General features: G+C 40.8%; 1 protein-coding gene across 1 annotated transcript; it reads right to left on the bottom strand.

The window, feature by feature from the left end:
- Positions 1–4,944: 4,944 nt before the first annotated feature.
- Positions 4,945–14,044, bottom strand: LOC117871172 (matrix metalloproteinase-18-like). Its single transcript, XM_034758878.1, has 10 exons — positions 13,858–14,044; positions 12,603–12,847; positions 11,943–12,091; positions 11,722–11,847; positions 10,996–11,157; positions 10,431–10,548; positions 9,513–9,646; positions 7,258–7,417; positions 5,511–5,614; positions 4,945–5,273 (listed from the first exon to the last, which is right to left on the bottom strand). Exons 1-10 carry the CDS (start codon positions 13,960–13,962, stop codon positions 5,173–5,175), a joined length of 1,404 nt encoding a protein of 467 aa, XP_034614769.1. The 5' UTR covers positions 13,963–14,044; the 3' UTR covers positions 4,945–5,172.
- Between the last annotated feature and the right edge of the window lie 8,066 nt (positions 14,045–22,110).

The raw sequence follows: 22,110 nt of genomic DNA, 5'->3' as shown, positions 1-22,110 counted from the left end.
AAGGTACTAAGTTACCCACCGTGTCTCTCTAATTTCTTAAATAGTCATCATTAAAAAAACAGTTGAAGAACGAGTGAGGATTTTGTTTCTCTACCCACACACAGACAGGATGAAGAAGAAATCCATGACTTTTAGCTTCTATTATTATACACGCTTTAAAGTAGCCAAAGAATATTTGTTAGGGTGATTTTTGTGGCTGAAAAAAGCCGACTCACTTTCTGTCTGTATTTTTGGTGGTACTGTGACTATCCCAAAATTCAGTCTCAAATTACTATTGTTCTGAATTCCAGCTAAATTCTGACACCCAGCTTTAGGTAAATACATTTTTCAGTACCTGTTTGAAAGTGAATGGTAAGGAGGCAACACAGCTTAGTCCCTGTGTCTTTTCCTGATGACAAGTCAGCATGGTTTGGGTGAGGAAAGGAGGCTCTGTTCCCTTTTGGTCTCTCCTCACATCACCAACTATTTCTTCTCCCCTTCTCCTTATGGTTTATTAAGGACAGCTCCCCTATTGTGCGGTTCCCCTGTCTCATTCAGGAACTTCTTCCTCCCTTCTCACAGTTATTGCAGTACCACTCCCTTCCCCAATGTCAGATTGCTCCCTACTTATGAGCCAGCTGAAAGGAAGCTGTGTGGGAGGGGATTGAGACTATTTGAAATGGAAAGATGGCCTATGATAAAACCAATGATGTGGAAGTCAAGATCTGGGTTCCATATGGCCAACTGCCATAAACTTCCTGCATCACCATGGGCCACTCACTCCGTCTTTCTATGCCTTGATTCCCATGTATAAAAGGGGGTTAATAATACTTCCTTTCTCTTGCAAGCATTTGCGGACAGGAATTGTCTTTTACTATGGATTTGTTCTGTCTCAGTGTTAGCTGGAGCCTCTCAATGCCATTCTAATAGTAAATAGTGATATTAATGTTTTGTATTTATTCAAATTCCAGTGGGCATATAGGCCAGGTTCCATTGTAATGATACATAGAAAAATGATCTACGTGACTATCAGTGGCTGATCTCAATTATTAGGGATGAATTCGCAGCACTGTCTTGTAAAATCAATTTCCTCTCCTCAAGTGACATCAACAGTAAAAAAGATTAAAGCAGTTCCATATTTGTATTTAGTGGACGTGTATAAACAAATTACTTGAGCCACATTTCATTTCCCAGCAGAAATGTTTAATCAGGAGGTTCTTTTCCCCAAATATGTGATCTTAAGTAGTGTTATAATTTGTTATGATTATGTCATGACTCTTAAAACCAGAGATAGGCCTAAGCCAAACACCCCACAACTTTGAGGAATGGGGAAAGGAAATCTAGATCCAAATTTTGAAACTTGAGACCTTTCAAGAGAGCTTTTCTGTGAAAAGATCCTGTCATTCATTTCAGAAGATCAGTTTATTGGAGCTAGGTATTGACTTTAGGCACAACCTGGAGAAATGGGTGGTGCAGAAAAGCTACAGGAGTTGCCTCTGAGACACAATTCATTTGCTGCTTCCTTCTTGCTTTGCTGGCCTCTTCCAGTTTCAAACTGTGCCACCCTCCCATCAAACCAGTTCAACTTTTCTGGCCACCAGCTCTAGGGTGCAGCCAAGTCACTGCCCACCTTCTCCAGCAGCAGTGGGGAGTAAGTAAACATGCAGCACCCATTTAATTTTATATACATGAATCTGGGCAGCCTGTATAGATGGGTAAGGTGAGTTCTTACTTCCCCTCACTGGCTTACAGTCCATCTGGAAAGTGGGGATAGGCTTCTTCCATGGCCCATTGTGTCATTGATGGGCCATCAACTTAAACATTTCCTTCACAATGTGCTGGTTAGACTGGATGTAAATACCTTGTGGGTGTTACCAGGAGCAAACACAGTTGAAATACAGTTACATAGTCAATATTCAGAACTCCAGATACAAAAATGACACATGCATACAAATAGGATAATCACATTAATCAAACCATAACTTTTCCATTGACACCTTACCTGGCATACTTTGTACAAGATTTATTGCAATTGTATAACAGTGGTAGCTACAGTGATCTACATGGTCATATTTTATTCATAGGTTTCAGAGTAGCAGCTGTGTTAGTCTGTATCCACAAAAAGAACAGGAGTACTTGTGGCACCTTAGAGACTAACAAATTTATTAGAGCATAAGCTTTCGTGGGCTACTGCCCACTTCTTCGGATGCATACAGAGTGGAACATATATTGAGGAGATATATATACACACATACAGAGAGCATGAACAGATGGCAGTTGTCTTACCAACTCTGAGAGGCCAATTAAGTAAGAGAAAAAAAAACTTTTGATAATCAAGATAGCCCAGTACAGACAGTTTGATAAGAAGTGTGAGAATACTTACAAGGAGAGATAGATTCAATGTTTGAGCCATTACAATTACATTAATTTAATCCGTACTGAATTAAATGACATGCAGCAATTCTTCCTATTTAGATGCTGCAAGGATCACCAGTGAATAGTGGCTCTGAAGTTGCCACTCCACTGGTCAGGAATGCCTCTGCCACCTTGGCATACCCCTGTACTCCAGCCAGCCTTATACCGGCTGAGAAATCCTCTAACACATGGTTCTCAACCTTTTTCTTTCTGAGGAAAAAGCATTTCAGGAAAAAGAAATTCCAGAGAAGAGCAATAAAAATGATTAAAGGTCTCGAAAACATGACCTATGAAGGAAGATTGAGCAAAGAGGGCTGGGAGCTGAGGAGTAACTTCAACCCCCTCCAGCAGCAGCAAGAGATGAGGGAACATCGCTTCTGCCTGTTCCATGGCAACAGCCAAATCAGCAGCTGCCCCGCACTGCCCGGCTCCGGCTCCAGCTTCCTGCCTCTGACCTGGCCAGGGGGCGGGGAGAGAAGGAGGTGGAGAGAGGTGTGTGTAGCTGCCCCAGGACTGCCTGCTCTTGCACTGATCCTTGGGGGGGGGCAACACCCCTGTACCCCCCAATTCTGCCCATGGGCTCAGGGATTCTGCCCCATGGGGAGCATCGGGGCTCAGAAATTCAGCCCAGCTGCTCCCAACTTCAATCCCACAGGTTGAATCCCGGAGATCAGGGATTCAACCCCACAGGGGGTGTCAGGGATCAGGGCTTCACCCCATGGCTCCAACCCCGAGACTCCTGGCTTCAGCCCCATGGGAGGTGCTGGGGTTCGGGCTCTGGGTTTTATCCGTGGGGACCTGCAGCCCCCCTGAAAGGGTTTGCGCACCCTCAGGGGGCCACAAACCCCGTCAGTTGAGAACCGCTGCTCTAGCATAGGGGAATCCTCAGCTAAATGAAATTCAATAAATCCTTAAGAAACATACTATAGATGGCTGAGTAAATAAAATTACTTAACCAATGTGTGTTTTACTGTTTTACTTTAATGTTACTGTTCTCACAGGAAGAGGAACATCCATATTTTACAATGTAGTTAAAATAATTATAACCCTCATGCTACAGGACATATGGCAGTCCCTAGCTGCCTGAGATTATGAAGAAATTCATCTACGTGCAACTTATTCCATAAATGAGACCGGGTACCAGACTACATGAATCACTACTTTGATCTGGTACAGTAATTCCTACATGTCTTACGTTTATTAGTAGAACTGGTAGAATATTGCAAATACGGTGAGCGTTTCCTCAAATGCTGAATGGCTGTTCATTTTCACTAGGGCTGTTCGAAAACTTCCATCTAAACTATTTTTCAATGGAAAACTGGCCTTTCAATTACATAAAATCTTTCATGGAAAGTGATTTGTCACAGTAAGCGGCTTTTGGCTACACGTTCAGAGTTTTTTGACCAAAAAAAAAAGAGAGAGAGAGAAGAAATTTGCACTGGGAAAAAGCTCCTATTTTCCAATCAGCTCTGATTTCAACCCTTTGTTGTTTATTATTTGTTAGGAGGAACAGCTATTCTTTGTATAAATACTCAGACCCCATGCAAAGAAAAGTATGCATGTAAACAAGAATATTAACTATTTATTCATCTACTATTCATTACTCTCCCATTTTAGAAATTACATATGCAGTTTTGAGGGCAACTATATCATAGAAAAATCATCTGCACCCCAGTATTGTAGAAATAGGCTCTGGGCCACTAGATTTGCCTGAATTTACTATTTTCATGGCTTTTCTGTGGGATCTTCTTCTCCTATTGCTTTATGTCTGTCCATTGCTTAGATCCATCACTGTTCTGCTCTCCAACTGTATCAAGTTTAAGCTACCTGTTCTCCCTTTCATGGCTCTGGACATCTCTGTTTCACCTTAACTGGTAAATGAATGGATGAATGTGTAATATGTAGGTGCCTATAAAGCATCAGGCTCTCCAGTTACGTTGCCATTTTGTTTTCTATTTTTAAAATGTAGATTCTCTTAGGCAGGGACGGCTCCAGGGTTTTTGTCGCCCCACACAGCCCCCCCCCCCCCCAAAAGTGAGCGAGCGGGCGTGAGGGATCCTCCGCCGAATTGCCACCGAATAGCTGGACGTGCCGCCCCCCTCTGGAGTGGCCGCCCCAAGCACCTGCTTGCTAAGCGGCTGCCTGGAGCTGGCCCTGCTCTTAGGAATTAATTCTGGGCCGTAAAGGTTCCAGAATGTAGAAGGAGTAATGCAGCTCCACTGTATGACAAAAAGGATGACATGAAGCGTCAGAGAAGCAGTGCTCAGCAGTTGGCCATAGAGAGAAATTTGGGGCTGGGAAGGGGAGAGGTTTGAGTGTGACTAATGGATTGATGAGAGAGGGGATATTTTGGCTCCACAGAAATTTTCCAGTGGGCCGTGGATGGTAGAGAGCGGTGTGGCTGCTCCTTTCTCTGCTTTTGAGTTGAGGGAAGATTTTTATTCCCTAAGACTCCATGTAATTTCCTTGGGCACAGCCCATTTACTCAGCCTGTGCTGGGGAGCAGAGTGTAGCTCTTGAGCAGTGGCAATGATCACAAGACACAGGAAGTGGTAGGACAAATATAAAATAATTTATGGGTAATCGGAAGTCCAGCCCATAATAAATCAATTAATTACATAATGACAGTACTGTAACATTCTAAAGTTATTCAGACAGAACTCCCAGAGGATCAAGCCAGAGAACAGTACAATTTTTTTGATTTTTTAAGATCTATTAATAGCTTAATACTGCATATAAAACAGTTGTAACACGCAAGAAGGAAATCAATGGAATTAATCAGCAATTAAACCAGCTATTGCTTTTCATGACACGGACAACTCTCTTGACGTTAGGATCAAACTGGAACTGTCTTGTTCCTATGAAGAAATAGATGTATCCTAGAAATAAAAATAAATTGAATGGTTATATTTCATAGGTGAAATGTTTTCCAACAAATATTTCTATAAAGCAAAATATAACATTGACAGTACCTACATATTCATTTGTGTTAATTTCTGATCTTAATACAGTAGTGAAAATATGAATAATGATTGTCTTTTAAAAGATTTCTTCAACCTAGAGAAGCACAAATATTCTAGCATAGTAAACTGTTTTTAAAGATTTGTTTTACTTACTACCATTCTGGAAAGCAGCATCAATATTTTTGCTAATTCCTCGGAACTCATTCATTATGTTCTTTGGATAACCCTGATCCATAGCCTGCCTTTTTTCATCATATCTGCATAGAAGAAATATATTTATAATGTATGGTAAATAAATGACATTTAAAAAGTTGAAAACAAACCCTGACACATAAGTGAGACTATTCTTGGTAGAAAATCCATTAAGAATGAGCTAAACAAACGGAACCCTTAAAATCCTTGCTATTCTGTTTTCAGGTTTGCATACAAAACTTCCATTGAGCTTTCACCTCAGGAGTGCATGTGTGCATATGTATAGGAGTTCTGGCTGAATGGGCAGGGACAGGCAGGAACTGCATGTCTGGTAAAGATAAGCGAGAGACTGAGCTGGTGAGTTTACTTGACAATTTTGCAAGGCTGCCCCAAATGAATAACACTCTTCTTGCCTATATACAGCTTTGGCCACCCCATCCTAGCCAATCAGTGCTTCTTGGGAAAGTGAAGCACCAGCACTGGGAAGCAGAAGGCCTGTATATGTAATTCTGAAATCATATTTGTCTTAGTGTCAACTGCCTAGCAGATAGATTATTTATTAAGTAAAAGTCATGTGTATCTTTGAGGGGTTTACTGTTATATTATGCAGGGGCGGCACCAGCTCCCAGTGGAGGAGCTGAGGTGGGCCAGACAGAACATTGCCACAAGGCCCTGCCCCCTCCGTGGCACTTCCCTGGGGCCAGGTCAGAGGCTGGAAGCCAGAGCTGGGCAGTACAGGGTGCTGGCTGCTCGCACCTGGTAAGAGCTGCCAAGGCAGGGGGACCCAACTGTGGGGGGCTGGGAACAGAAGCCGAGGCCAGAGCGGTTCAGTCTGGGCTACTGTGGATAGTCCTGGATCCTGCACCTGCCCTGTGCAATGTGCCCCAGCAGGCAGGGATGGGCTGGGGACTGTTCTCAGGCACTCCAGTACCCCTCCAGGGCTTACTTCACTGCTGTTGCTGGAGCTGGGCACCCAGCCAGCAACTGCCACTCTCTGCACTGTGCCTTCAGAGCTGGATGGCTGGAGAGCAGCAGCAGCTACGGAGTGGCTGCCGAAGGGCAAAGGCAAATTTTGGAGTGGCTATAGCCCCTGCAACCATCTCCGCACCATGCCCCTGATATTGTGATTCCAAGAACTCCATTCTACTGAATTCTAAACTGTTTTCAGATGAGAAGCTGAAGAGCCATTGCAATGTGATGCAGGTGTTAGTTCAGTGGAGTAGTGTATTGCAAAAGATTGCTGAGCTACTATGAAATATAAAGAAACGTAACCACAAACTACTGCATAATCACACAGCATAAACCCATCTGACTGTTCACACTGAAGGAACAAAAATCCATACATTAATACTTCTTTTAGCTTGAAGTTTGAGAGACACAGGGGTACAATTTCAGAACATTACATCCTTTGGGTAATTCTTGAAGAATTTACTAGATAATAGTGTTTCTACAGGTTTTGTGTCTCTTGCTCTAGAATATAATTAATCCCTACCACAGATTTCTACAGGATGGTTTGAAAAAACCTATAGAAAGTTTAGTATTTTCTGGCAGACTCCCTAGATTTTAAAACTAACTTCCATCAAACCCTATTCAGTTTTGTGGAATCCAATTGGTTTAATCTCTATTACATTTTATTTTATGTTTCCATATTAATCTTCCAAGCCTAAAGAGAGAATATACCTTAAGTCTATTGAATATGAAATCTTACCTCCAGTACTTGCCACCTACAAAGAAGTATGTTTTCCCTGAATTCTCATCATTGAAAGCTGCATTAATTCTCTTAACATTTTTTGGGAAGCCCAAGTCATAGATGCTTTTTGGGTGGTTATACACTAAGTCATACCCACTGAGGACCCAATATTTGTTCTCTGCAAAGAAAAAATAGAATTAAATGTTTCACCAGCGGCTTCTGCTCATACTAAACAACATCAGATCATTGCTTCTGGCTTAGTACTTTCATTACAATGATGATAACAAAGCAACTTAATTTTCAAGAGACAGGTATAGCTGAGTAGTGATTCAGGGGAGATGTCCTTCAGGTTCAGGAATTAGACCTTGGAGCAATGAGTCCAAGAAGAACCCTTCCCATACACTTATACACGTTATACATTTTGGGAAAAGACTCCTTGAATGTTACAAATTGTTAAGTAATCCACCAAGAGCAGTTTATTGGGATGCAGAAGATTAACAATACTTTGGATGTCTTCGGATACTTTGGTAATGGAGGTGTATACATGTCTAAATAGATGTATATACAGAAACTTAACTATTAATAAGTGCATAAGTGATTAGGTGATCTTATACATCTTTTCTCTCTCTCCCTCTCCCCACTTAAGTGTATCATTACGAAAGCTGGTTGAACTATTTCAAACAGACAGCTATTCTCATCAACAAATGGCCTTTTTACTAAAATAAAACTTTTCACAAACAAGTGTCAGCATTATCAACATTTTGGGTTGGGAATGGGGATTGTGGAAAATTTTGTATCCCTTTTGATATTCTTATCAAAATTTGTAACAAAAATATTATTGAAATGCTTCTTAAAATGTTTGCTTACCAAAAGTGGTCTCTTTTGAACACTTCCAAAGAAAAACAGTTTGACATTTTTCACATAAATAGGTTTTCATTTTTTAACCACCTGTAGTATTACCCTCACCTGTATGTCCTGTCTTCGTCTGGATTCTAAGAGCTCTGGAGGTCTTTTTTTCCCTGTGTTCTGTAAGGTGCCTATCAGACCTTTGGATGTGGCATCAATAATTAACCAATACCCTGCTGAATGCTTTTCAAAACAGCTGCTAGCTCTTTGACTTAATACTGAAATTAGCCTGGAGATAACGAGGTTAGTTCAATCAGGGAGGCTGAGGCTGAAGCCAGCAGTGACTCCAGGCACCAGCGCTCCAAGTGCGTGCCTGGGGCGGCAAGCCGCGGGGGGCGCCCTGCTGGTCCCTGCAAGGGCAGCAGTCAGGCAGACTTCAGCGGCACGCCTGCGGGAGGTCCGCCAGTCCTGTGGATTTGGCGGCAATTCGGCGGCAGGTACGCTGAAGCCGCCTTCCTGCCATGCTTGGGGCGGCAAAAAAGCCAGAGCCGCCTCTGGCTGAAGCTCAGCAGTTTCTCCTTAAAATCTGCTATTGTGTGGCCAGGAAGGTTGAGCTGTAGGAGAACACTTCCACCTTCCTGACCACACTATAGCAGATTTTAAGGTAGCCATCCTACAGCAAAAAAACTTCAAGACCAGACTTCAAAGAGAAACTGCTGAGCTCCAGTTCATTTGCAAATTTGACACCATCAACTGAGGATTAAACAAAGACTGTGAATGGCTAGCCAACTACAAAAGCAGTTTCTTCTCCCTTGGTGTTCAAAAGCAGTTTCTTCTCCCTTGGTGTTCACACCTCAACTGCTAGAAGAGGGCCTCACCCTTTCTGACTGAATTAACCTCATTATCTCCAGACTGATTCTTGCCTGAATATTTATACCTGCCTCTGGAAATTTCCATTACACGTGTCTGACGAAGTGGGTATTCACCCATGAAAACTTATGCTCCAATACAACTGTTAGTCTATAAGGTGCCACAGGACTCTTTGTTGCTTTTTACAGATCCAGACTAACACAGCTATCCCTCTGATACTTGAATTAGTGTATTAATTCAAGGCTGCTAGTGATCTAGTCCACAGCACATTTTGAATTTAGCCAAAGTGCTTCTTAATCGACACATGCTATTTCTTATGATAAAACTAGATTTGAAGGAAAAGTGAAGCCATTTTCATAGCTTGCTTTTCAGAACATTTACATTAAATAGATAAGCAACCTTTAATTTCATTATTCACACATTTTGGGGGCTTTTGTAATTTGAACATTTGAGTTGTTTCGTGCAGTGTCATCTAAGGAGAATTGCACAGTCTGTGGAGCAAAGTATTCCCAGTAAATTCATATATCAGAAGAACTAACATTGTCAGATTCCGTTACCTTTAAAAAGAAAAACTTGATCCCTTTCAACATTTTCATAAGCAGCTTGAATTCCAGATGGCAGATTTGGCCAGAATAAAGAAATGAAATTGAGTTCGACCTCTGTCATCTGAGGATGCTTGCGCCAGAAATACCTGGTTTAAATAAATTTGGCAAATTATAAACTGTTCCGAAACTGCCATAAACGTAATACAAAGGTGAAATGTGTCTGATTCTGTCTCTCTTTAGTGTTTGATCTACAGTGAGGAAAAGAGTCTGCTATGAGTGTTACCTACTAGAGCTAATCCTTTAGTAGTTTTGGTGCCGGAGGTCACAGGTTCTATCCCTGCTAATGACGTACACTGTGGCGGGGTCACGACAAAGTAGTGGCCCAGTATGTCACATAAACATACCATTGCAAAACATGAGTTTGCAGCTGCCCTCTTTTTAATTGAATCTAGACTGATAACAATCCTATCATTCCACTGATTACAGTGGCAAAGTACTTGGAATAGAATCTAAGGGGGGAGTCCTGAATCACTTTCACCAGCCTTAGCCGGTAGACCGCTGACATTTAAGCTCCTCTCTTATGATCAGAGCTGTGTATAGCAGAATCTGGGTTATAGTTCCCATTGAAAACAATTAGAATTCCTTAGAAACTACAGTACAATGGTTGGTGCCCTTTAGCCATCTCACCATTTGATGCAGCCACTTTGGAAACAGCTAAAGCATTTTGTCATGCCTGAGAGAAATGTTAGGTAAAGCTAGGCACCCAATCAGAGAATTTGGACCACCTTTTGTATGTGATTTTTATTGTTAGCGCTACATTTCTAAGTGAGAGTTTCCCCTCAGATCTCCTGGGAATTAAATGATCTGAAATATTGTTTCCTTTTGAGTACTGTAGTTCAAAGAAGTAACTCAGAAGTTCTTTGTTGTTACCTGCCCTTAAAGAACAGCAGTTCTCCACGCATGGTAGCGACGGCATCAAAAGTCAATTTGGGGTCACAAGTTACTGGTGTTGTGGGTCCAGTTGGTTGAACGGGGTTATCTGAATGTCCTACATGAAGATTAAAGAAAAATTGGCATTATATAATATGGAGAAATACAGCTGAAAACCAATGTTATGAAGGACTTGGTGCGCACACAAAATCTTCTCATGAAAAATTCAGGGGAGGTGGTCATTAATCAGGGTACTGCCAGGTAACGTCTGGTCTGTAGAGCTCCTAAACTCAGCACAGGTGAGGCTTAGCTTCTACAAAACTACTGAAGTGTGCAAGAATGGGCATGCAGAGGAGCTGAACTTCAGTGAAACCACCTTCAGGGCCATTGCCCACCTCTAGTTAACAGGAGCTCAGCAAAACTGGAATTGCTCTGTGCAGCAACACTAGAATGTTTCTAGAATTAGAAGAATGTTCCTTAAAATATACATTTTTTATTGATTAAGCAGCATTCTGCATAAAAGTGAAATTAACCCAGCATATGACTAAATGTTTATTTTTCTTACCATAGACAGTTTGAATGCCGTTAATGTCATCCTGAGGAAGGCGAAATTCGTTAGGCTCAGTGTAGGAATAGGTGGGGTACATCAGAGCACCAGGATCAGTAGAATGAGACAGACCCAGTGCATGGCCAAGTTCATGGGCTGCGACAAGGAACAAGTTGTATCCTGAGGAATTAAAAAAAAATGTATATTTAAAATAGGTGAACTGTGTTTGACTCTATAGTACAGCTGACTAAATAGGAAATACCTATACATGCTGGCCCAAAGCATATTAGAGACACTTGAGATTCTTTCAGTAATTCTGCAAACATTATAATATAAAGAAATGTAGAAGGAGAACATGCCTAATGCCACACAAAATGGCCAGCGAGAGAGGAGGAGGCAGAATCTTCCCAGAGAAATTTTAGCCCTGTGATTAGGGCATTCACTCAGGAGGTGAAAGATGCAGTTTCAATTCCCTCCTCTGCCTGATGAGAAGGGATTTGAACATGGGCTTCCCACCTCTGAACCACTGGACTGTAGAGTCACACTTCTGCTCCCTCTTGCCCAATTAATATTTAATTATTTATACACAATGGATCAGCTTCAATAGGGGAGATTGAAAGAGAGTCACATCAGAATATCCTATAGCCCAGTCTTTCGTGGGTCCGAGCCTAAGTTACAACTTCACATGAGCAAAGATTGCACAATCTGATCCTGTATAAACAGGGGTTGTGATGAATCTCCTACCATTTGAGCCTCTTGTCCAATATTCCGCCTCATCAAAGTGAACATCTCCACCAATACCATTGCCAGGCTGAAAGGCATGAGCCAGGAATCCATCAGGTCCATCAAAGGGAGAATTGTCACGATGATCTAAAAAAAAAAAAAGGATAATTAACTTAATTCTTATTGCCAAGCACTTCTACAACTGATGAAGGCTAATGTTTGTATTAGTATAATGTTCTTACCTCCAGTTTCAAAAGACATCATTATATCTGCATTGCCATCGTAGATCCTTTTGAATGTTAGTGGTGACACATCGCTCCAAACTTTAAACGCCTTTTGGATTGCTTTGTCCACATCTGCTGGATTCATATCTGGTGTGTAGTTCACAATCCTTTAAAATAACCCAAAAGTAATGACAGGTTTCAGAGTAGCAGCCGTGTTAGTCTGTATCCACAAAAAGAATAGTAGTACTTGTGGTACCTTAGAGACTAACAAATTTATTTGAGCATAAGCTTTCATAGGCTAAAGCTTATGCTCAAATACATTTGTTAGTCTCTAAGGTACCACAAGTACTCCTATTCTCCATAAAGTAATGTACACGTTTTGGTATCTACACTTGTAGTTCAGGTAGAATATATTGTTTTAGGCCAAAATATTTCAAATTTGAAGCCTAAAATTAGACACCTTAAAGCCAGATTTTGGCAGCATATTAAGTGACTTGATTTTCAAATTCTGAGTATTTACAACTCCCACAGACTTTAACGATGGTTTCATCCTCCCTTTAAAAACAGAACACTTATCTAGGTGTCTAAATATGGAATTAAGTGCCTAACTTTCGGTAAATCATATGAAAATTTTGGCCTTAACTCTTTTGCTCAATAAATTCTGTAGACAAATGTTACCTGTATGTCAGATCCTTTCTTTCCCATTTTGGATTTCCATCAAGGAGGACATACTGACCAATATCAGGTACACCACACCTGGGCTTCTTCATCACCTCCAGAGTATCAACATCTGGTTTCCCAGTCACTTTCAGCCCAAAAAATGCCTGCATTTCTTTGAGTTTTTCAGTTAGAGGCTCAATGTTTTTACTCTTAAAGCGAGACTGCTTGTCTGTTTCAAGCTTGTAGAAATGTTGTAGATAATTCTGACAAAAACAAGAACAGTGCTTTGGGTCACTTGTATTCATTAAGTCATGCAGAACAGTTTAAACATTTACAAAATTACACCCATGTGCCTGGGGTCCATGTTTTCGAGGAGTCAAGACAGGTCACTTTCTGCAGGGATTTATTTAAACAGTAAGAGATAATACAGTACAGTTTTCTTACTGACCTCTAGATTTCCTGTTTTACAATGAAAGCTTTTGCAACATGTATCTTTAAAAATCTAAAATTTACTCTTCAGTTATTTACTCAAAATTTGTATATTGCAACCTCTCCCCACAGCCCTTTCTCTCACGAGTAATCCAGTTGACTTCTCTGGGGCTGCTCAAATCAGTAAAGGCTAATAGCATCTGTCCCTCAGCCACTACTCAGTTACGATTTCCAATTAAACCAATGGAGGATGCTGGATGCTCAGCACTTTCAAAGCCATCTAATTATCAACCAAATATGGATTTAGGAGCCTAACATTAGTTACCCAATTAAAAAAAATAAAAAGTGTTATAACATCTTAACAAGGATTATATCATTTAGTTTTTGTTCTGCTGCTCCATTAAGGCTCTGATTCAGCAAGATACTTAAACATGTGCCTCATTTTAAGTACTCCCGTTGAAGACAATGAGACTATTTATGAGCTTAAAATGAGGCACAGAGTTAAGTACCTTGCTGAATTGGGGCCTACGTTTTTATAGAACAACACAATCTGGTTGCTAGATAACATAATTAATGCCATGTGTCTGTAGTATTTTATTACTTTATTATATCACTTCTGACAGTCATAATCATAATTCAGACATAACTAAGCTGGTGCCAAGGGGAAATATTTCCCTTAAAACTTCTGCAACTTGATACCTCTTGAACATCAGGACTGTTTCTAAAAAATAAGAAATACAACTGCAGTTTGAAAATTATAAGATAAAATTTTGCAAAATTGATAAGAAGCCAATTCTTCCTGCCATTTAATTTACAGTGTTTGAAATTCATAGCAAATATTTACCTCCACAAGCTGGATGTTTTTGTCTTCATCTTCTGTTCCTGGAGCCACAGGTAAAGCAGAGGAGGATGCTACATATAATAACAGCAGAAGCAGAAGGGTCTTCATTCTTATCGTCACTTCTGTGCCTTGTAACACTAACACTGCTTACTCTATAGCTGCTATATACATATCTCTCAGAGAGCCCTGTTTATATAGCAGCTGTGGACATCAGCTGTAAACTGACTCATTGTGTATAACTTCCTCTGAATAGCAAGCACAATGATACATAACAATAATTTCATCATCAAGGGGCGACACAACTAACAGAACCCCCTCCCCCCATTTTCACAATTATATAATATTAATAAGAAAGAGGTTTTCAAATGAAAGAGTATGGTGGATCCAAATTCCTTTCCTTCCTCTATTAGATTATGACCCATCCAAGTGGTCCCACTTTTTCAGAAAATTCAGAAAAACATTATGGTAGCCATAGTTATGAAAATAAACACATCAACCTCCATCTAGAAGATCACCTAAGTACGAGCTTAATCTTAAACTTGAAAGCAACCCGATTGACCTCAGTAAAACACCGGCAACTATATTATACTCCCCAAAGTCTTTAGTTCTTTGGGACAGGGACAATCAAAATTTACCCAGCCAGGGCTTGATTCTGATCTCACTGCAGTGTAATATCCCAATCCTGCATTTAGAGCAGACCGATGTGCTTGTGTGGAGTCCCAGTGCACTCAATTCCTGCTCCAGTAAAGCACTTAAGCAGGTGCTAAACCTTAAGTAGTCGAATGGTCTCATTGACTTCAAGAGGAGTGCTTCAAGTTATGCAATTGTGTACATATTTGACTGTCCTCATTGCAGGATCGAGTCCTAAATTAAGATTAACTCTACTGATTAAACCGTTGTAACGCATTGTAAGTGAAAGCAAAATAAAGCATCCCCATCCCTTGGCCTTTGTCAGAACTAATCTTTTTTTAAATCAAAAGTGACAGCTATCTAATCAAACTAAATCTCTCTGTATCTTTTTTCATTCTAACCACTGCAGACTAATACATTTTCTGTGAGGTAAACTGTGAGAAACTGGCACAGGAAGTTTCAGAAAAAGGGAAGGAATAAATAAATGCCAACATTTACAATTATTAGCAAAATAACACATCATGACGGATCTCCTTTTCAGCCATGCATATCTTCAGTCTCAAGATTCATCATTCAAAGAAACACAATTTTGATTATTCTTGTTTCATCATCATTTTCAGGAATGAACAAACAGTGGCACGTATATTGGACACAACTCCAATGACATTGCATTACGTTATGTGTTCAAAGTTGTCATGCTCTTATTCATCGACTTGGGGCTGAAAAGCAGTCTTTGTTTATCTAGTCTAGTCCCGTTTGTGAAAGAGACGATTTTCCATAAACACTTCTCCTTCTTGTGTTTTATACAGGCTATTGTTGTATTTTTAGTTTTGCTCAGCTACCCCCTAGGTAACTCACTGGTTTGCCTTCTTCCTTTCTTTTATCATTTTGCCTTTATTTGGTTTTTGAAGGAAAATTAACACATTTAAAAACACACATACATGCAGCACAAAGGATAGACAAAGATTAATGAAAAATAATGCCAGTTATTAACTTACAGGGTATTAGCAAAACACAACGATGCATCGTAGATTGCATGGAAAGACCCACACACATGACAGTTTTGGCACAAGATGCCTGGGTAAACATCAGCTCAGGCCAGATTTTAAAATATTATGACCAAAAGGATAATGACCAATGCAAAGGGAGAGAAGGAGACATGTATATTTTCCACAAGGTGTGATTTTTTTCATGCAATTTTCACAGCTCACTTAAATGTTTCCGGTAGCGCTATAGATTCTGAATATGTCACCCTCACTCACAATGAGCAGCATTTGACCATACAGGTAGTCTCACTGGGTCATTACTAGTGTAGTAAGGTACTGCTGAGGATGCTTAAGAGTAGCAGAGTTGGACCCATAATGAATAGCTCATGTAACCAGAATAACTAGAGGGGATTTACATTTTTCATTTCCTAAGGATTCTCAAATATTACAATCAAGAACTTTCCACCAGTAACTCTTATTCCATATGCCACATTTATATCCTATTATATCTGCATACCTTTTCATATGAATGACTTTCACAGACTCTGCCATATGCAGGACATTACACCATGCCACAAAATGCTATACATGCATGTCCGAGGTTGTAGAAAATGTTATATAATTACAATGCAGTATTTGAGAAACAGGTTGTGATCATGAAAGACTGTGTTTTGATGCATACATACCCTGGACAGATTTGTGCTTGCTAATTATGGAACTTGTCTTCCAACTTGCTCTTGTTCAAGTCCCATTCTCAACTGGGCAGAAAGTAGGGCTGGCCCGAAACCAGGAATTCTATTTTGTGAAATGTTTTGAAGTTTTGAAATAGGTGGAATAAAACAGACCTTTCAAAATTAAAAACACAACAAAACAAAAGGAGGGGGGGACCTACCCAAGAACATCCAATGGACTGATATTTAAGGCACTCCCTAGAGATGTGGGAGACACAGGTTCAAGTCTATGCACTAGCCAGTTCAGAGTAGGGTCTTGAACCCACATCAGAGGTGAATGTCCCAACCTCTGGACTATTACCTCTTCTGGAGTGGGGCGTTCTCTCTCTCACTGAAACTGATACATTTCCACACAAAGTTTGGCTTCAACGAATCAGCACTTTCCACTGATCAAAACATTTCATCAAAACATTTCTGACAATCCCTAGCAGAGTTTCACTTAATCTGTCCCCAGGCAGTTCAGAGTCCCCTCTCCATATTTAACGTTGACCTTACTCTAGACATACATTTCTTCACTTATAAAGTGGCACCTCTGTTATGCATATCTAGGGCACAGCTCTTTAACTGGACCCATTCTTGCTGCATTAGCTTCTTATTCCTGATACTTTAGGACCCCAGCTACATTGGAATTCAAAATTATGTTTAAATCTGCAGGCTACTTTCCTTTGTTCCTTATTTGTAACTGATAAAATCTTTAAATGTTCTAGTGATTTTCATCCCCGAAGGGCTGGACCCAGGGCCTCTTCCTCTCAGGGGAACCTCCCCTCCCCGCCCTGACCCCGACAAAACAAGTCAGGAGAAATTCCTAAAGTGCAGCCACATTGGGGTTTCCTCCTACTGCAGGTTTTCCTTCATGAGGGGGCAATTTGGCCAGTAGTTTTTCCATTTATACCATTTTTAGTACTATGAAAATTAAGAACACTAATTTGCAATTCAAAGAGCTGGTTTTAACAATTTCAGCATTTGCTGTAGCAAGAGTTATATTCAGTTTTACCTTTCCACCAGTAGGTGGCACTAGCAAGTTCTGTATTTGTTCTAAGAGGACAATTTATACATTTTTGTGCAAACATCTTGCACTGCCATTTGTACCCTACAGTGGTCTGCTTTTAATCTCCTCTGAAGCAATAAAAATTAACATCTTCATGTAAAATAATGTTATGCTGAAACAAGCTCTTTTGCTAATGAGTCACTTTTTTATGCACGAAGTTGAACACAGAAGCCATACACTGCTATTGTATATCAGTGTTGAATCAGTTATTATCATGCTTTCTTAAATCACTAGAAAATTCACATTGGGGTCCTGCACATTTTGCTACTAACTTGAGAAAAAGGAGGCCTCCCCATGTAATGTGTCTATTTAAGAGTTGATACAAGCTCCTGATGTGCGTTATTGTAAATGAGATGATAGCTAATGTTGGACATTTTCTTTAACCAAACAGTATAGATTCTGCTTTAGGAGAATTATCAGTCAATCAGATAAAACAAACAAAATGCCCAGTTTTACCAAAAAAGTCATGACTTCTGTGATGTCAGATCAGGCCAGCCACAAAGACAGGTGGCTCATATTCCCTCAATTCAGAGAAGTGAGGAGAGGGCAGGGGAGGAGGGAAATAGGAGCATAATGGGTCAGAGAGGAGGGGAGGGAGAAAAAGGAGAGGAAGAAGGACTGCGGCAGAAGGGTCTATATTCACTCCCAGTGTCCCATTTTCAGTTGAGGGAAATATGGTCACTCTATGGCACATAGAGCAAAGTACAACTTGTTACATGCTGAATCAGTATAATTAGTCTGTTGTATTAAAACAGTAACACTCCGACAGGTGATAGGACCAGCTCCTGAGTCACACCTCAATGACTTGCACAGTCTCAGACATAACGTCATCAACTGAAATCAGTTGGACTCTATTTTAAGGATAGGCAGAGGAGTGCCACCTTTCCAAGTCAATAAGCTGTTTCCTGAATACACAAACTATATGGGGCAGATTAATCATTCTTGCAGGCACTCCTCTCTGCCAACCTGGTCTGCTGAATCCCAGGCTGGAATTTACCCAAGGGAAGACAGGTGGGGATCCCCTGGTGGAGTTTCCATCAGAGTCATGCACTTCGTTTGCCACTACGCTTTGCAGATATCCCCAGATTTGTATACATTCCAGGGAATCGACAGGAAATATGAGCCACATTCTCTATCTATTACTCCCTCTGGAATACCCACTGCATCAAAAAGAAGATCTCTGCCATCTCTCTGAGATCTGGATAACATTCTGTGAGCCTGCATCTACACTTACTGACGTGATATCTCCTCTCCTTATATCGCTAACCCAAAATCATCCCCAAACAACCACAGTAGGGGCCACTTGACTCCTCCCATCCCTTCTCCACTCCATTCAACTCTAATGTCCTGACAGCTTCTCTAGTAAACATATCTGCACCTTTCCCTATCACATCCTCAAAGCCCTTCCTGACCTGGTCTGCAAAGCTGAACTTTTATGTGTTGTTTAGGAAAATGTAAAACATTGTAAAATGTTGACATTTAACTTGTCGTTAGGCTCCAGAGTTAATCTCTATTGAGCCAAATGACAGCAATATCTTATCTTTTAGCGCTATTGCTTCTGTCCATAATTATATTCAGACAGGGTTATTATATTATATTCTGCACTGGGTTCCATCTGGAAGGTCTTCTTCACCAGCAGCATGGCCAGAAAAGGAATTTTAATTAAAACTTAAATCCTATAGACAGTGAAGGGGCCACCAAAGCATTCATGAATGGCATATTGGCCAATACTGGCTCAACCAGACACATTCCTTCTATGGGGAGAATATACAGTGTGAATCGCTGGCGCAACTCGTGTCAGTGACAAAACATCCCTTAACTTCAGTGGGGCTAGGATTTCATCCTTAATGGTGAGTACATTTGAAAATCAAAATGGTTATTCAATTCATGTTCTAGTTTTTATTTTTCTTGTTTCTATGATGAATGTAGACATAATTTAACATTGCCATTAACAGATGCATTTGATTGTCAGCACAAACACAATAGACAAAGGAAAATTACTATTTTATCTTGGGTTTTTAAAAGCTTTTTGGTTGTTGCACTAAATCATCATTGCAAGTTAGTGTTTGAATGGACAAAGGTGCAAAATAAGACCAACCTTTTTAACAGTGAGGGTGTGTCATCCCTGGAACAGTTTACCAAGGAAAGTGGTCAATGCAACATCAGCTGGAGTCTTTAATTCAGTGACTGGATGTCTTTATCAAAGCTAAGGCCTACTTCAGCCAAAAATTATTGCACTTAATAGTGCTCAGTTACGTAGTAGGAAACATAATTCCCTTCACTGCAGCATAAACTGGGTAAAATGTTATAGCCTGTGTTATGTAGGAGGTCAAACTAGATGATCACAGTGGTTTTGCATCCAAGGATCGCATTAGCCCTTTTGGCCAAAACATCGCACTGGGAGCTCATGTTCAGTTGACTATCCGCTCCCATTTCCCAAAATCTTTTTTAAAGTCACTGCTTTCTAGGATAAAGTCCTAGAATATAGACTACATTCTTTGTTCCAACATGTATATCTTTACATTTAGCCATATTAAAACATATGTTGTTTGCTTGCTTCCTGCTTACCAAGCGAACCAGATCACTCTGATCAGTGTCTGGTCCCCTTCATAATTTACCATTCTCCCAATATTGGTGTCATCTGCAAACTTAATCAGGGATGATTCCGTTTTCTTCCAGGTCATTAAAAAAAAAAGTTAAATAGCATAGGACCAAGACCCCACTAGCAACACACCTGCTCAGTGATAATTCCCCATTTACAATTACAATTTGAGACTGATCAAGTAGCCAGCTTTTAATCCATGCTGTGTTAATTTTATCATTCTACTTTGTTAATCAAAATGTCATGTGGTACCAAGTCAAATGCCTTAGAGTTGTCTAGAGAGACAAGGTGGGTGAGGTAATATCTTTTATTGGGTCAACTTCTGTTGGTGAGCGACACAAGCTTTTGAGTTTACACAGAGCTCTTCTTCAGGTCTGGGAAATGTACTCAGAGCATAACAGCTAAATATAAGGAGGAACAAATTATTTAATGTAAGTGGTTAACACATATTTGAGGGACCATTCAAGGTGAAGTGGCCTTTTAACCAGGGCCGGCTCCAGGGTTTTTGCCGCCCCAAGCAGCAAAAAAAAAAAAAAAAAAAGCCGTGATCGCAATCAGCTCTACCGCTAGCGCTTCAGTCTTCGGCGGCAATTCGGCGGCTGGTCCTTCGCTCCGAGAGGGAGTGAGGGACCCGCTGCTGAAGAGGTGGAAGTGCCGCCCCTCTCCGTTGGCCGCCCCAAGCCCCTGCTTGCTGGGCTGGTGCCTGGAGCCGGCCCTGCTGTTAACACCTCTCTAGTCATAGGGGGAAAAGGGAGGGAGAAGAGCTGGGTGGTGGTGGTGGTGGTGGTGGTGGTGGGGGCACTAGTGTGTTACAGATTGTTGTAATAAGCTATAAATCCAGTGTCTCTATTCAGTCCATGATTTTTAGTGTCAGCCAAAGTAATGACAGGCTCATCTTTTGAAGGTGCTGTGCAGGTTTCCGTTGAGGATGAGGACTGATAGGTCAGATACAGAGTGATTGCTTTGTGGAAAGTGTTCACGCACAGGTGGTAGGTGTTTTTTGCTTTAATCATTTTCCTGTGTGAGTTCATTTGGGAGTGTAGTGATTGTTTGCTTTCACCCACATAGTTGCTATTGGGGCATTTAGTGCACTAGCTGAGGCATGTGTAGGACCCCTGGATCTTAAAAAGTGTGTTGTGGGGGGGTGTTGATCATTGTAGAAGTGGAGATATGTCTGCAGGTTTTGCATCTGTTGTTCTGGTGCCACTTTGTGCTGGTGTGTCCTGCTCTGTGGGGATCTTGATGACGAGCTTGGAGAGGTTGGAGGGCTATTTGAAAGCCAGACATGGGAGTTCAGGCAAGATTTCCTTCAGGATGTGGTCTCCATGGAGTACGGGTTGTAACTGTTTGATGATACCCATTTGGGTTCCAGGCCTTGTCTACACTGCCGCTTTACAGCGCTGAAACTTTCTCGCTCAGGGGAGTGAAAAAATACCCCCCTGAGCGATGCAAGTTTAAGCGCTGTAAAGTGGCAATGTAGATACTGCACCAGTGCTGGGCGCCGTACTCCTAGTACTGGTAGCTACTCCCCTCGTGGGGGTGTTTTTTTACAGCATTGGGAGAGCTCTCTCCCAGGGCTGAGGCTGTGACTTCAGAGCCATGTTAAAGCGCTACCACGCTTTATCTTTGGTAGTGAAGACATACCCCAAGTGTGGGGTGATTGGTGACAACTAGGGGTGTGCAGGTGCAGAGGCTAAGTATATTACATCAACACAATTACCTTTATCGACTAAACTAGTAATCCCATCTAAGTGAGGTATCAAATTAGTTTGATAGTAGCTATTTTCCATAAACCCATGTTGATTGGCGTTAATTATATTACACTCCTTTAATTCTTTATTAACGTAGTCCCATATCAGCCGCTCCATCAGCTTGTCTGGGATCAATGTCAGACTGAGAGGACTATGATTATCCAGATCATCTCATTTATCCTTTTTAAATATTGGCATTTTTTGAGCTTTCCTTTAGTCTTCTGAAACTGTTAGTGTTCCAAGACTTATTGAAAATCAACGTTCATGGTCCAGTGATCACCTCAACCAGTTCTTTTAAAACTCAAGTTATCTGGGCCCACTGATTTAAAATGTTTAACTTTAGTAAGTGCTGTTTAACATTCTCCTGGGATACTAGTGTAATGGAAAGAGTGTTATTATATGTTAGGACTACATTGTCTGTTTTTTTCCAAACATAGAACATAAATTTTGATTGAACACTTCTGCCTTTTCTGCATTAGTACTGATAATTCTACCCATCTAGTAATGG

The sequence above is a fragment of the Trachemys scripta genome, chromosome 1 (assembly GCF_013100865.1).
Source record: "Trachemys scripta elegans isolate TJP31775 chromosome 1, CAS_Tse_1.0, whole genome shotgun sequence".
Lineage (NCBI taxonomy): Eukaryota > Metazoa > Chordata > Testudines > Emydidae > Trachemys > Trachemys scripta.
Note: the sequence above shows the minus strand (reverse complement) of the source record. Positions and strands in the feature narration are given on the sequence as shown.

Excerpts from the sequence above, each read along its gene's own strand:
- LOC117871172 (XM_034758878.1), bottom strand. The coding sequence starts at position 13,962 with ATGAAGACCCTTCTGCTTCTGCTGTTATTATATGTAGCATCCTCCTCT. Across the intron at positions 7,418-9,512 it reads TCAAGTTTTTCTTTTTAAAG|AGAACAAATATTGGGTCCTC; the intron begins GTAACGGAATCT and ends TTTTCTTTGCAG. Across the intron at positions 5,615-7,257 it reads GTAGGTGGCAAGTACTGGAG|ATATGATGAAAAAAGGCAGG; the intron begins GTAAGATTTCAT and ends TCTTCTATGCAG.